At 45.5% G+C, this 16497-nt stretch overlaps 1 protein-coding gene across 7 annotated transcripts in view; it reads left to right on the top strand.

Moving 5' to 3' along the window:
* Nucleotides 1-16497, top strand: part of TJP2 (tight junction protein 2) — a 172986-nt gene that overhangs the window by 46936 nt on the left and 109553 nt on the right. For 3 of the 7 annotated variants that reach the window (XM_060199717.1, XM_060199713.1, XM_060199712.1), the window contains one exon: nt 11170-11226. The exons of 1 other annotated variant lie outside the window; for it this stretch is intronic. Coding sequence is in view for 3 of the 6 variants with exons in the window: in XM_060199716.1 (XP_060055699.1) it covers nt 12208-12267 (60 nt within the window). In the remaining 3 variants the exon portion in view is untranslated. Of the gene's footprint in view, nt 1-11169; nt 11227-12136; nt 12268-16497 lie in introns of those variants that run through there. 3 more of the 7 variants (XM_060199716.1, XM_060199715.1, XM_060199714.1) reach the window with 1 other exon arrangement.

The raw sequence follows: 16497 nt of genomic DNA, 5'->3' as shown, positions 1-16497 counted from the left end.
AGCCTCCAGCCACCACATGGAAGCACCAAGCAAAAGGGGAAGAAGGGTTAGGCAGTGCTGTCTTTCCTCCCCACTGCTTCTTTCTCTCACTGTCTTTAAGCCTCTAGCTGAAAAATATAAAGTAAAAATAGACCACCAAAAGTGAAAGAATGCAGGCGTGAGTCTCCATGAAGCCCAGGTAGCAAGAAAAAAGGAGTATTAAATAGATAGACTGGAAAAATAGCTCACTTGGAGAGTGTGTTGCCTAGCCTTCACTGCTTTGGAACTGTGGTCTCTTTCACTTTCATTTTACCTCTCTCTCTCTACATATATATGTGTGTGTGTGTGTGTGTGTGTGTGTGTATGCAATATAATAAATAAAAACATCAAATTAAGTTAAAATCTAAAAGAATATTAAATAGGTGCCATCAAAATCAAATCAAAACAAACAAACAAACAAGGTTGAACTATGCTCTGGCTTTTCTCATTCATACCCCACAAAAAATTTCCATTTAGTTTGTATCTGTCAGGGTAGCATTTAGAGCCCTGATTTTGCTACTGTCTCATGTTGTCATTGATTGAATGATGGTGACAGTTTTCATTGAGTTAACATTTTGATTTGTTTAGAGGTAGTCTGCTTGCATAGTAAGAGTGAATCAGAAACCCTAGACAGCACTTCTCCCACCTAGTCTTAGTCATATTGATATTTGAAAAAGAATAATGAAAAAGTATACATTTGCCTATAATTATTTATACAATCTATATTGATAGTTGAAATATGATGATTAGTAACCAATCATAATAATTTTCTTTTTAGTTCATGCCATAATCCAAAATAAGTAACTGCCAGCATGTTTTGTAAGAGGCTTTGTTATGTGTGTGTTAACTACTGATGGTTTCAGCTCAACAGAATAAATCTGACAAGAGAGTAAGTAGGGTTCTTTCCTGTCTTAGGACAAGAATCAAAATAACTTAGCAACTGGAGAGTGGTCCTAGCAAAGGCAAAACTAGATTAGAAAGAAAAAAAGACAGATAGAAAAATGCAGTGTGAAAAGAAAAAGAAAATAGAAAAATGCAGTGTAGGGTGCCAGGTGGTAGCACAGAGGGTTAAGTGCACATGGTGCAAAGCACAAGGACAGAGAAATGGAGAGAGGAGGGGAAGACAGAGAGGAGGAGAGAAAGATAGACACCTGCAGACCTGCTTCACTGCCTGTCAAGCAACCCCTGTGCAGGTGGGGAGCTGGGGGCTTGAACCGGGATCCTTATGCTGGTCCTTGCGCTTTGTGCCATGTGTGCTTAACCCGCTGCGCTACCGCCTGGCCCCCGTTTTTTAAATATTAATTAATTAATCAATTAATTCCCTTTTGTTTCCCTTGATTTATGTTGTGCTTATTGTTACTGATGTTGTCATTGCTGGATAGGACAGAGAGAAATGGAGAGAGGAGGGGAAGACAGAGAGAGGCAGAGAAAGATAGACACCTGCAGACCTGCTTCACTGCCTGTGAAGGGACCCCCCTGCAGGTGGGGAGCAGGGTGGGTGGGGTTTGAACTGGGATCCTTTGGTGGTCCTTGCTCTTTGGGCCATATGCGCTTAACTCACTGCGCCACAGCCTGGCTCCCAGGGTCTCTTCTTTCTTAAATGTTTTATTTATGTATTGTAATTAAAAATAAAATGACTTCAGGGTGGCAGCTTGGCGAAGTTTTAATACAATCAAGGTTTATTACATGGCAGCTATTAGGTACGGTAGAGGCAAATACTGGCTAGTCCTTATGAGCAGAGAGGCATGAGTCTTAAGCTAGTTTTACCAGAGCGGAGCTACACGTGTACAGTCTTGAGAGGAGTGGCCACAGTGGGTCCTGTGGAGTGGAGCAGCTGGGGAAGAGCTAAAGAGAAAGAGAGCTCAACTTTTTTTTTTTTTTTTTTTAAATTTTTTTTTAAATATTTATTTTATTTATTTATTCCCTTTGTTGCCCTTGTTGTTTTTTTATTGTTGTAGTTATTATTGTTGTTGTCATTGTTGGATAGGACAGAGAGAAGTGGAGAGAGGAGGGGAAGACAGAGAGGAGGAGAGAAAGATAGACACCTGCAGACCTGCTTCACCACCTGTGAAGCGACTCCCCTGCAGGTAGGGAGCCGGGGCTCGAACCGGGATCCTTATGCCGGTCCTTGTGCTTTGCGCCACCTGCGCTTAACCCGCTGCGCTACAGCCCGACTCCCAGAGAGCTCAACTTTTGGCAGGCTCTTGATTAAATAACTTGGTTTGGTTTATGTAACAATGACAGCCTAATGTCAGCTGTATGTTAATTACATTTGTCAACCTCATTCATATGCTAATTACACCCCAAAATCCATGCTGTGTCACATGAATTTTTTTTTAAATTTAAATTTATTTTCCCTTTTGTTGTCCTTGTTGTTTTTCATTGTTGTTGTAGTTATTGTTATTGATGTTGTCATAGTAAGATAGGACAGAGAAATGGAGAGAGGAGGGGAAGACACAAGGGGGAGAGAAAGACAGACACCTGCAGACCTGCTTCACTGCTTCTGAAGCAACTCCCCTGCAGGTGGGGAGCCAGGGGCTCTAACCGGGATCCTTTTGCAGGTCCTTGCACTTCGCGCCACATGCGCTTAACCCGCTGTGTTACAGCCCGACTCCCACATTGATTAATAATTAATTTTGTATAGAGACAGAGAGGGAATAGAGGACTAGAAACTGACACCTATAGCACTGATTTACTACTTGTAAAACTCCCCTCTGCAGGTGGGGAGTTGGAGCTTGAACCCTGGTCCTTGCAAACACTGTAATGTGTGCACTCTACTGGATGTGCCACTGTCCAGGCCCTGGGTCTCTTTTCTTATTCAGATAGAAAGCCAGAACTTCCTCCAGTGCCCTATTCCATGTAATGCGGTGCCAGAGCAGGGGACTGCTTTGCATGGAGTAAGGGGTGTACTGTACTTTCTGAGTTATCTTTGGGGGCAGGAGGTCTGAAATTCAGTGAAGACACCACAATCACATTCAAATCAAGGGGTTCTTTTCTTTAATATTTATTTACTTATTCCCTTTTGTTGCCCTTATTGTTTTATTGTTGTAGTTACTATTGTTGTTGTTATTGATGTTGTTGTTGTTGGATAGGACAGAGAGAAATAAAAAGAGGAGAAGACAGGGGGAGAGAAAAAGAGACACCTGCAGATCTGCTTCACTGCCTGTGAAGCGGCTCCCCTGCAGGTGGGGAGCCAGGGGCTCCAACCAGGATCCTTTCGCCCATTCTTGCACTTCGCACCATGTGCACTTAACCCTCTGCGCTACCGTCTGACCCCCCCCCCCTTTTTTAAATGTTTTTTTTCTTTCTATTTTATTTGCTAGGACAGAGAGAAATTGAGGGGGGAGATACAGAGAGAGATAGACACCTGCAGACCTGCTTCAGCACTTGTGAAGCATCCCCCCCATGCAGATGGGGAGTGGGGCTCAAACCTGGGTCCATGCATGTGGTACCATGCGCTTACCCAAGTACTGACCCCTATTTTATTAATATTATTATATTTTAATATATTTATCTAGTATTTATTTATCCCCTTTTGTTGCCCCCCTTTTTTTAATTGTTGTAGTTATTATTGTTGTTGTTATAGATGTTGTTGTTGGATAGGACAGAGAGAAATGGAGAGAGGAGGGGAAGACAGAGGGGGGAGAGAAAGACAGACACCTGCAGACCTGCTTCACTACTTGTGAAGCAACTTCCCAGCAGGTGGGGAGCCAGGTGCTGGAATAGGGATCCTTTAGCCGGTCCTTGCGCCTTTTGCCACCTGGCTTAACCCACTGCACTACCGCCTGACTCTTATATTTTAATATTTTGTTTTTATTTATTGTATAGAGACAGAAATTAAGAGGTAATGGTGAGATAGAAGAGAGAGAAAGAGATACACCTGCAGTCCTGCTTCATTTGCTTAGGAAACTTCTCCCCTTCAGGTGAGGATGGGGGCTTGGACATGGATCTTTGCATGTGTCTCATGTATATTCAACCAGGTGGGCCACCCCCTGGCACCACTGCATTTAATTTACTGCTGTAGTGCCCATGGATACAGTGGAGAGGAAGGGGGGGGAATGGGATAGTGTGTGACTCTCACCTGCCACATTCAATACTTGGTGATCATCTTGTATATGCAACATTCCTTCTGAAGTGTAGTCTCCCCATCTCTAGACTTTGTGTTTGCTGTGAGGCTTAAACATAGGTCCTTATGTATGGTGAACATGTGTGCTCTATGGGTGAGCCACTTGCTGGATCATTACACTTTTTTTTTTGGTCATCATTGTGGCCAACTAAACCCTCTATGCCCAGAACACTTTTTTCCTTTGCCAGGGAGAGGATGCTGGATTGGCCTTTGTACCCTCCACATGGACAGGAGTAGGAAGAGGGCAGGCACCACCCCATCAATTGAGAAGTGAGAGCTTTTTCTGCCCATAATTCTGACTGCTGATGTGGTCATCACTTCTGCACTTACCCTGTTATTTTCCCATTGTAGTAATAACAACTTCCCTGCCAATGTGCAATAATAAGGTTATGAAGAGATAGGCCAATAGTTGCCTTTGCTTTCTTAGGCGTCTCTTCCTTCCTGCTATTGTTCTTCCCTAGGTTCCCCTCACCCTGATCAGACCACCCATTGTCTTTTCAGGTCCCTGCACTGTGCTCTCCCAGGTTTTTCTTTCATGCTAAGTGAAACACTCACCTCACCTGAACTTGCTCTGCTCTAACCTTGTCTTCCTGGTAGCCACCTCTAGGGGTTGCCTCCTTCTGTAGGGACTGGCAGAAAACTTCCAACAAATAGGGGAGGAATGATCTTGGTGGGGTCTCAAGAACAACAACAGAGAAATCCTCTCCATTCCAGATTTCAGGCAGCCAACTGGGAGCTGAAGAAGGAGAGGAAGCAGGTTCAACCCATGCAAAAGGCTCAGACTGCTGTGACAAAATTGTCATTAGACTGGGGGGGGGGGGCAGCTTAAACAGCAGGCAGTTATTTTTCACAGTTCTTGAGACTGAGAGGCCCAAGGCCAAATTTGGTGCTTGGTGGGGGGCCTCTTCCTGCTCACAGACCTGCCTTCTCACTGTTTTCATTGGGTTCTCCTAGGAACTTTCCCATGGAAAGAAAGAGCTCTTTGCTATATTTTGTTTTGTCTTCAGAATGTACTTTTTTTTTTTATTCAACAAAGCATACATTTTAAAAAATGAACACAAAATGGTTTTATGAAGCATCCTTTTGGTTTATATGAATCTAAATCCAAGAAGAGAGTTTGAAAACAATGGCTCTCCATGCAACATTTACAAATCTCTGACTGTTACATTAAAAGCCATTTGTGTTCCATTGTATCATATTTCTAGGACTGTCATAGATTTGAATGAAGAGCCTCTCAATTCAGAAACTTCTTTTTTGTTGTTGTTATCACAGGGGTTTGATTGCTTGGAACTGACTTTTTCAGCTAGAAAGAGAGAATGATACCACAGTACAGAAACTTCCTCCAATGTGATGGGGCCGGACTTGAATTTGGATTGCACACATGGCAAAACACAGAAGTTACTTTCCAGGACTAGAGAAATAGCATGATGCTTAAGCAAAAGCCTTTTTCCTGAGGTACCAAAGGTCCCAGGCTGAATCTCCAGCATCACCATGAACCAGAGTTGAGCAGTGCTCTGGCTTAAAAAAAAAAAAAAAAAAAAGGAAACCTTTTTTCTCAAGGCCTTAGGGGTCATGCAGAAACCCATGGTAAGCTGTTCCAAATATAAATAAATGGTCTCTTCCATATATAAGTAAGATGACCTTTAACTAGAAACTAAGGGCCCATCCTTCTCCATCTCTCCTCTTCCCCTATCCCCAAAAGGGGATGAGCACTTCAAAAAGCTTTACAAGGGAATAAGTGTGTGGTCAGGGGTCTAGTGGTGGTGCAATTGATAGAGGACACATGCTACAATGTAAAAAGTCATTGGTATCACCACTATGCCATCTCCCCAGCTCTCTCTCTCTCCCTCTCTCTTTCTCTTTCTCTCTCTCTGTCCCTCTCCCTCTCCCCCCCCTCTCCCCAAATATATATGTATATATATTTGGAGGGCTGGGTGGTGGAGTGCACATGTTGCCTATTACAGTGTGTAAGGGCCTAGGTTCAGGCCTTCTAGCCCCCACCTGTATGGGGAAAGCTTCACAAACAGTGAGATAGTGCTACAGGTTTCTCTCTCTTTTTTTTTTTCTTTTTCCTCCTCCAGGGTTATTGCTGGGCTCGGTGCCTGCACCATGAATCCACCGCTCCTGGAGGCCATTTTTTTCCCCCTTTTGTTGCCCTTGTTGTATCTTCGTTGTGGTTATTATTATTGCCCTTGTTGATGCAATTCGTTGTTGGATAGGACAGAGAGAAATGGAGAGAGGAGGGGAAGACAGAGAAGGGGAGAGAAAGATAGACACCTGCAGACAAGCTTCACCGCCTGTGAAGCGACTCCCCTGCAGGTGGGGAGCTGGGGGCTCGAACCGGGATCCTTGCGCTGGTCCCTGCGCTTTGCGCCACATGCGCTTAACCCACTGCACCACCGCCCGACCCCCGGTTTCTCTTTTTCTCTCCCTCTCCAGTCCCCCTTCCTTCTTGATTTCTTTGTCTCTACTGAATAAAAAGTAAATTATAATAAAATATTAAAAAGGAAATACATAAATATATGTATGTATATGTTTAGGGGCTGGGTTATGATGCACCTGGTAAAGCACACATGCTATAATGTGCAAGGACCCAGGTTTAAGCCCCTGGTCCCCACCTGCAGGGGAGAAGCTTCATAAATGCTGAAAACAGTGCTGCACGTGGTTCTCTCTCTTTTTAAAATTAATTAATTAATTAATTAATTAATGAAAGGAGACATTAACAAAATCATAGGATGGGGGTTACAACTCCACACAATTCCCACCACTCAATCTCCATAACCCACCCCCTCCCTAATAGCTTTCCCAGTCTCTATCCCTCTGGGAGCATGGACCCAGGGTCGTTGTGGTTTGCAGAAGGTGGGAGGTCTGGCTTCTGTAATTGCTTCCCGCTGAACATGGGTGTTGACTGGTCGGTCCATACTCCCAGTCTGCCTCTCTCTTTCCCTAGTAGGGTGGGTCTCTGGGGAAGCGGAGCTCCAGGACACATTGGTGGGGTCTTCAGTCCAGGGAAGCCTGGCCGGTATCCTGATGGCATCTGGAACCTGGTGGCTGAAAAGAGAGTTAACATACATAGCCAAACAAATTGTTAAAGAAATGTGGTTCTCTTTGTCTCTCCCTCTCTATTTCCCCTCCCCCTCTCAATCTCTCTCTGTCCTATCAAATAAGTAAACAATAGCAACAACAACACAAACACATACATATGAGAGCAAGAGAGCATGATTTGGCACATGTGATCCCAGGTATTAAAATCAGGACCTCCTGTTCATGAATTCAATGCTTTACCCATTGCGCCACCTCCCAGATAACTCTCAACAATTTATCAACCCCCTTCTTCAGCTTCAACTGCCCTGACCAAATGAAGACCCCCCAGGTCTCTTCCTCTACTCCAAGCATCTTTATCCACTGGTGCCTTTGGCAGACCCTCACCCAGCTTCACCTGCAAGATCAACAGCCCTGAAACTATTAATCCTTCACTAAATCAGTCAGGCCTCTTCACACCTCTCCTGATATCTGCTCCCACTCCTGAGTTCTCTGTGTAGAGGCAGTGTCATCTGCTTAGTTAACCAGTAAGCCAGAAACCTGAGTCACCCGAGACTCACTTCCCTCATATCTTGCTGGGCAGCCCTCCTGCCACAGGCTGGTTTCTCTTGAACCAGCTCCTTTTGGTCTCATTCTATCTTACTTTCATTCTTGCAAGATACTTTTTATTTTATTTTATTTTATTTTATTTTATTTATTAATGATAGGGATAGGAGAGAGAGAGAAAGAACCAGATATTACACTGGTACATGTACTTCTGGGGAACTGAACTCAGGACCTTATGACCTTTATCCACTGTGCCACCTCCTGGACCACTCTTTTATTTTCTTTTTCTTTTGGTCTGGACAATTTCCCACCATCCCTTCCCACCAAGTCCCCCCCCCCCCCCTTTTCTTAAATTGTCACCAGGGTTATTGCTGGGACTTGGTGCCTGCTTGATGGGAATCTACTTTTCTTTCTTTCTTTCTTCCTTTTTTTTTTTTTTTTTATTAAAAAATATATGTAATTATTATTGGATAGAGACAGAGAGAGAAATTGAAAAGAGATAGGGTAATAAGAGAGGGAGAGAGACAGAGAGACACTTGCAGCTCTGCTTCACCATTCCTGAAGCTTTTCCCCTGCAGGTGGGGACTAGGGCTTGAACCCAGGTTCTTGCACACGGTAATGTGTGTGCTTAACCAGGTGCACCACTGCCTGGCCCCAAGAGTCCACTTTTCTTGGCGGTTATTATTTTTTTTATTTCTCCTTTCTCTCTTCTTTTCTCTCTTTCTTTTGCTAGAGACAGAGAAATTAAGAAAGGGGGGATAGCATAATGGTTATGCAAAAAAGACTTTCATGCCTGGGACATCAAAGGTCTAAAGTTCAATCCTCAGCACCACTGTAAGCAGGAGTTTAATAATGTTCTAGTGGGGGGGGGCTGTATGCTCTAACAGGTATGTCACCACCTGGCCTCTCACTATATACACCTTTCAAGAAGCTCAGAGAGCGACTGCTATAAAATGTCAAACTATATTTTTCAGATAGAGCACTGAAGCTTCCTCTAGTGAGGGTGAGAGACAGAAAAAGAGATGGAGTGAGACACAGAGAAAGGAGGGGTTAAGAGAGACAGAAGGAGAGACACCTGTAGCACATCTCTAGTGCTTATGAAGTTTCCCCCTGCTGTTAGGGGCCAGGAATTTAAACATGGGACCTGACACATGGTAAAGCTACTGAAGGAACCACCATTTAGCCCCCACACAGAAATTCTTTTGGGGGGGGAATACTAAGATATGGACTCATGTGTAACCACACATGAAAAATATGTGCTAAGCACCTCGAGGGGGTTAGAAAAATAAATAAACAAACAAACAGAAGGAAAATATGTACTATAAAAGGGCTGAGTGATGCTGCACTCCCTTGAGCATACATGTTACCAAGTGCAAGGACCTGAGTTCAGGTATCTGGTCTCCACCCACAGGGGGAAATCTTCACGAGTGGTGAAGCAGGGCTACAGATGTCTCTCTTTTTTTCTCTCCCTCTCTGTCTCCCCTCCCATCTTAGTTTCTGTCTCTATTCAATAAATGAATGAATAAATAAAATGCTTTTAAGAACATGTACTATAAATTGCCTCCGTTATGGGGAAGTGCTCCCCCCCCCATTTCTGTATCCCTACTGGTGAAAGTCAGCCCAGAGTGGTGAAGCCTATTAGGGGGGGTGGGGGGGGAGAGTATTGATTTATAATGCCACCAGCAATGCTACTGTATCAACTGGATCGTTTTCTGACAACTGTTTATTAAGTGCCTGCCATCTACCAGAATAGTATTTCTAACATATTAGTCATCATCTGGAGTGATATATATATATGTATATACATATATATATAGTAATATATATATACTGTAATATAGAAATATCCTCTCCCATGCAGCCCAGTATGGTAGATTTTAGCTGCCCCTGGGCACTGGAAATGCAACTCTGACCAAGACACAAAGGAATTGTTCATTTCTCTTCACTTTAGCAGATTTAAATGCATTAAATGCAACAAGACCAAGCTATTATCATGGCCAGTCCAACTATAGAGGGAAAAAGGGAATCATCCCACAGATATAATTTCTTTTCTTTTTTTTTTTGCCTCCAGAGACCATTTTTTCCCCTTTTGTTGCCCTTGTTTTTTTATCATTGTTGTGGTTATTATTATTATTATTGTTGTTGTTGTTGTCATTGGATAGGACAGAGAGAAATCGAGAGAGGGGGAGAGAAAGACAGACCTGCCTCACCACCTGTGAAGTGACTCCCCTGCAGGTGAGGAGCCGGGGGCTTGAACCAGGAACCTTAAGCCGGTCCTTGCACTTCGTGCCACATGTGCTTAACCCACTGTGCTACTGCCCAACTCCCACAGATATAATTTCTATATTATAGATTCCTTTTTAAATGCTAGTAGCATAAGCTCACTGGCTAAGGTGTGACCAGCCCACAAATGCTGTCATTATTGTTGTTAGTCAGCACCACCTCACTTGGAAAACATTGCATACTGAATGCTTAGATCAGAAGAGTATCACCTTACATCAGAAATACAACAACTGAGAGGTTTAAGTCTGGAGCTTTGCCTGGGAGTGAGAAATGTTACTCACCGCCCTTTTTCCTCAGAGGCTGTGCTCAGGCACTTGAAAGGAGTCTGGGAGCCACCCAATTCCACAGAGGCATCTACTGGACTTGCATTTCCACACTAACTGCCAGACTTGTTTTTTTTTTGAAGCCAGAAGTGAAGCAACTTTGCTGGGAGAGAGAGCTCAGCATCTGACTCTCCTCAGAGCCAGTCAGCCAGTTAGACCAGACCTTTTACCTTTTTCTTTCTGCTTTTGCCCTGGGTCACAGTTTGCTTTTCAATTTCAAGATGAGGAGGGTAAGGCATACTTCACTTCTCTTTCTCTCTCTCTCCTTCCCTCCCTCTGTTTTCTTTACCATTAGTTATCTCATCTACCATCCCCCCCTTTTATAACATGGTTTTCTTAAGTCTCACACTCAGAGTTATACATATTGTTGTAGTTGTTGCTGGCTCCAAGGAGATAATTTCATATATAGGGAGAGAAAGAAAGATATCATGGTGTGGAAATTTACACACACACACACACACACACACACACACACACACACACACACACACACGGGCAGGGCTAGAACCTGAATTGGGTGCATGTCAAAACAGGTATCTTTCCCAGGTGAGCTATCTTGCTTGGCCCAAAGATAATACCTTCTCTCTGGACTTTTTGCTTGTGGAGCTCCCTTTGTCCAGATAGAGGATGAGAGACAGAAAGGAGAGACACCCCTGCATCCCTGCACTGCTCATGAATGTTCCCTTCTGTAGATGGGGACCTATGGCTTGAACCCCCGTCCTTGCTCATGGTAACATGTGCTGAGCACACTAAATTCCTTGCACACTAAATTCTGTGATGATCCAAACTTACATGCTCCTCAAAATAAGGAAACTGATGTGTATCTTGCAGAATTCTGGGTACTCAAGGACTCACACGCAGATAAATAAAACCGCGGAGTTGAAGGAGGTGAGTCCTCGGGGATAAGCATTTATGGCCTACTGGCAGCCTTTTGAAAGCTGGTGACGCAGGAGGAGTTTCAGTGTCTTTATGGGAGTTGTTGGAAATGTGCCTGAACACATCACTTGGAATCTAGTTGCTTCAAAAGTCGTGTTTTATTATTTAACAGGATTTTCTTTTTTAAACCAGAGCACTCTTCAGTTCTGGTTTATGGTGGTACTGATCTTTTTGCAGAACTACTATGCTGTCTCCCCCAACCTGTTCTTATACCAGAGCCCTGCTCAGCTCTGGCTGATGGTGTTGCTGGGGATGGAACCTGGGACTTAAGAGCCTCAGGCATGAGAGAGCCCCTTTGTATATCCATTATGCTCTCTCCCCAGCCCTAAAACCTAACCTGATCATCTTAAGCCTTTGGAATTCGGGTCATCACTTGTTAAGCTGGAGGTGGGAAGTGGGGACAAGTCCAGATTGTGCAGGTTGGCAGGGGTGGGAGGGCCTCAACCCATAACCTCGGGGTTCCCCTAGTTCTGACTCTGCCATAGAGCAAGCCTTTAAGACCCTGTGAGCAAGCCTTTAAGTGTCCGCCCCAGGCCTGGACACTTAGCCCGACTCCGCTGCCTCCGAGAGCACGCCGAGGGGCGGACCATAGGGGGCGGAGGAGGGGCGTCTCTCCGCGGCTCCAGCCTCCCCTCCCCCAGCGCGCAGGGTGGGAGCGGCCACCCGAGAGTTCCCTAGCTAGGGGGCGGGGTCTGAATTAAGGGGCGGGGCCTGGGTCTAGAGGAGGAAACAGGGGGCGGGGCCTGAGCTTGGAAGTAGTAGTCAGAGGGCGGGACGTGGGTCTAGCGTGAGAGAAGAGGGCAGAGGGGGCGGGGCCCGGCGGGAGGGACGGGGATGGGGGCGTGTCCTGGGGCGGGCCGAGCTGGGAGGCGCAGCGAGCTGGCGGGCCGGGTGCGGCGGGTTCGGGGCACTTACACGCGGGACTGTTCCGAGATGCCGGTGCGGGGAGACCGCGGCTTCCCCCCGCGGCGCGAGCTGGCGGGCTGGCCTCACGTAAGTGTCTACGGGGTGTGCCCGGGGCGCGGGGCTGCAGGCGGGGGTGTGTGTATGTGGTGGAGATCTAGGGTGCGCTCCATGGGGAGGAGGGTACTGGGGTCTGAGCCGGGGGTGGGAGCAGTGGAGATCTAGCTACTCTCCCTTGGCTTGGGGCGTGGGGCTGATCCAGTATGTGGAGATCTGGGGTGCGCTCTTTGTGTGTGTGGAGGGGTGCTAAGAACTGAACTGGGGGGGGGGCGTCCAGGACGCGCGCCCGGGAGACCCCGAGCGCAGGGCCGGCTGCATCCGGCGAGGCGCTGCTTCCTGGCCTCTTGGGCTCCCAGATCCTTCCCCCTGCCCTCTGCCAGTCACTGGGGCTCGACATGAAGTCGCCAGCAGGGGAAGCTGCCTTCCCAGTCCTGGGTTTCTGCTTCCCCTGGGGGTGCCCGGTGGTTTGTGCCATTTGTGTCACCTGCTCTGGGCTTTTGTGTTGACTGGGTCTCAGGCCACGCGCTGCCGGATGCAAAGCTGCCGACGTCTAAGCAGACCAGCCGACAATTCCTTTTGAGAGAGAAATCTGTGTTTTTCTCCCTTGTAACCACCGACTTCTGTGAAAATATAAATTTCTCTCTCTCTCTCTGTTCAGTTCTGGCTTATGGTGGTGCTGGGGATTGAACCTGGGACCTTTGGTGTCTCGAGCATGAAAGGCTTCTTGAATATGCTATGCATTATGTTTTCTTCCCAGTCTTATAAAAGTTATTTTCAAGAGGGGTTGAAAGAAGCCAATAAAAGATGAGCGGTGAATGCTTTCCACTCTGCTATTATCTTTCCTGTCACCCTGTGCCTTTTCTCTAATGTCTTCACGTGTCAAGTTTCCACGTTTCCACGGTGGTTGAAGTTAAGAAATAATCTGGGTTTTGACAGGGTTTTAACATCTTTAGAAGTGTGGACAAGCTTGGGAGTGAATACTCCAGGTCTTAGTAATGAATACAGCCTCCCACTTCTGCTTCTGCTCCAGTTTTTGGGCAGAACGCTTTCTGGACAGCTGTCTGTGTAATAGCTGTGGTTTCCCTCAGGAGAAACTCATCCTGTTATAGAGTCACAGATACCGCCTCAGACCGCACAATCCTTCCTTCAGAGGGCGTGGGGCGCTAGGGGGTTGATGCCAGGTAGAGTAGGACCCCATTCATGCAAGTTCCTATACTTTATCACTCTGTGATTATGGGAGTTACTCATTTATGTGGTGTGTGTGTGTGTGTGTGTGTGTGTGTATTGCTGGGGTCTTGCATGGCTTCACTGTTTCAGGTCAACTTTTTTTTTTTATATTTATTTTATTTATTTATTCCCTTTTGTTGCCCTTGTTGTTTTATTGTTGTAGTTATTATTGTTGTCGTTGTTGGATAGGACAGAGAGAAATGGAGAGAGGAGGGGAAGACAGAGAGGAGGAGAGAAAGATAGACACCTGCAGACCTGCTTCACCGCCTGTGAAGCGACTCCCCTGCAGGTGGGGAGCCGGGGCTCAAACTGGGCCAGGTCAACTTTTAAAAAAATATTTATTTTCCTTTTTGTTACCCTTGTTTTTATTGTTGTTGTAGTTATTATTGTTGTTGATGTCGTAGTTGTTGGATAGAACAGAGAGAAATGGAGAGAGTAGGGGAAGACAGAGGGGGAGAGAAAGACACCTGCAGACTTGCTTCACTGCCTGTGAAGAGACTCCCCTGTAGGTTGGGAGCCGGGGGCTCCAACCGGGATCCTTGAGCTTGTCCTTGCGCTTTGCACTGCATGCGCTTAACCCACTGCGCTACCGCTGGACTCCCTCAGGTCAGCTTTTTTATTCAGAGAGAGAGGGAGACATCACAGACTGTATCATCTTCTAATGCAATTTGTGGCACTCTCCGTTGGTGCCCATCTGATCTAGACTACTGTGTCTTGCTTGTCTTGGATGAACTGTTACTCCAGCTCCAGGAGGGAGCTGTTTTCAGTGAAGTTAGAGCGGTGGTGTCTGTGCTGAAGTGCCACCTGCTATCACTGCCCAAGAAGAGGTGAAATGATGACTTGCTATGGCCTCACTGTTGCCCACAGGGTATTGTTGAGGGAATAGGCACAAAATTAAGAATCTGGTAATCTCCCAGTAGAAATCTGAACAAGATACTGTAGCTTCCTCTTTTGGGGGAGAAGAGGGGAGGGGGTGCTTTTACTAAGGCAACAGTGGCTTTGGAGGCGTTCTTGTGGTTTTTGAGGTTTTCAGAGCCACTGTCTGAGATTGATGAAAGAAGATTTCTGGGAGTTGGTTGTAGCCCAGAGGGTTAAGCACAAAGTGCAAGGACTGCCCCAAGGATCCAGGTTAGAGCCCCTGGCCCCCACCTGCAAGGGAGTCGCTTCACAGGCGGTGAAGGAGGTCTGCAGGTGTCTATCTTTCTCTCCCCCCTCTGTCTTCCCCTCCTCTCTCCATTTCTCTCTGTCCTATCCAACAGTGATGATATCAATAACAATAAAAACTACAATAAAATAACAAGGGCAACAAAAGGAAATAAATATTAAAAAAGAAAGATTTCTCTCCACCTCACTGCTACCATACTCCCTTGCAACTTTTTCAATATTAAATTAATTAAATAATTAATTAATTTGACCAGAGCACCAGTCAGCTCTGTCATATGGTAGTATGAGGGGTTGAACTTGAGACTTTGGAGCCTTAGGCATGAGGGTCTCTTTGCATCACCATTATGCTGTGCACTCCCCCCCCAACTTAATCAAAGCTAATGAGGACCCCATCATTCTGGGGATTCAAATTGAGCAAGACTCGTTTGCCTGTGACTCTATTAAAGCAAATATTTTAAACTGTGTGTATCTAGTCAAGTTTCATTATTTGAGGGCCTGGCTTTGAAAACAAGAATCCTAGACACTATCTAGTCAAGTTTCATTATTTGAGGGCCTGGCTTTGTTCTATGTCATTTCTTTTCTTCTATTTTTTTTTTTTTAACCAGAGCACTATTCAGCTCTTGTTTATGGGAATGCGGGGATGCGGGGAATGAACCTGGAACTTTTGGAGCCTCAGGCATGAGAGTCTCTGCATAACCATCAAGCTATCTACACCCACTCTATGCCATTTCTCTTTAAATTGAGGTTTCTGAAAACCTACCAACAGTGTTTACTAAGAACTTTCTATAACATGAACCCAGACAGGTGTTGAAAACTTTTAAGTACCAGACCCTGGGTTGATTAGGATGGAAGGGTCTAGATTATAGCTAGGAGGTGCCAGGTAGTTGTCAAGGTTGGGGCTGAGGAAAAGAGTTGTTTACATTCTTCAAAGGCCAAGAATGCTAGTAGGAGCATTTCAGAGGGGGCAAGGTCCTAGTCATTCCTCCTTCTCTCTTTTGCCACTGGGCTTATCACTGGGGCTTATTGCCTGCACAGTGAATTCACTGCTCACTCCCTGTAGCCATTTTTTTTTTCTTCCATTTCTTTTTTTATTTGGTAGGACAGAGAGGAATTGAGAGTGAGGAGGGGGGAGGGGAGGAAAGAGAGAGAGACACCCCCTACACTGGGAACATTTTTTTTTTTCTTTACTAACACCAATGAACTTTAGCACCACCTCCTGGGGGATTCCATTTGCAAGGGTTACTGCCTCCATTTGTTTAACTTTTGATCTAGTTCTTGGTACATAAACAGAAAAAAAGTTCTCACCGCCAGTCATTTAGCTTCTTTGAGATAAGTCCCTAGGAATGCAAGAGGTGGGTGTGTGGTAAAAAAATCCCCAGAATAACTTTTTAGTTTAGTAAGGTTTTCTCTCCTTGGAGAGGTTGCCTTTTTAGAAGATAGATACATTCTTGAAAGCAGGCCGGCCTGCTTCACTGGGGTGTACAAGTATGCACTGTCCTTTACAAAGTCATCTGTGACACAGAGGTGTGGGAGTGGTGGGGGTGGGGTGGAGAGTTAGGAAGGGTTAGTAATCACTACTGAAACTTTCATCATACTTCCACCCAGAATATGAGCCATCAGGGAATTCCTTGCCTGATCCCAAAGACATATCCCATGAAGGAGCTGTCGCTGAAGATTAATTATTAGGGTTAAGAGGTGACTCCCTATAAAATACCTTATTGATTAGATTCCAGATAGGGGCCTGGGGACCAAAAACTGCTGATCCAAAGGGCCTTGGGATCAGGTCAGCTTAGGTGTTCACAGGCATGGCCCATCATCAGAGGTGATTAGCAGTGTGATAAAGCTGCCAAGGTGTAATTGTGGTCCAAG

This window comes from Erinaceus europaeus, chromosome 10 (assembly GCF_950295315.1).
Source record: "Erinaceus europaeus chromosome 10, mEriEur2.1, whole genome shotgun sequence".
Lineage (NCBI taxonomy): Eukaryota > Metazoa > Chordata > Mammalia > Eulipotyphla > Erinaceidae > Erinaceus > Erinaceus europaeus.
Note: the sequence above shows the minus strand (reverse complement) of the source record. Positions and strands in the feature narration are given on the sequence as shown.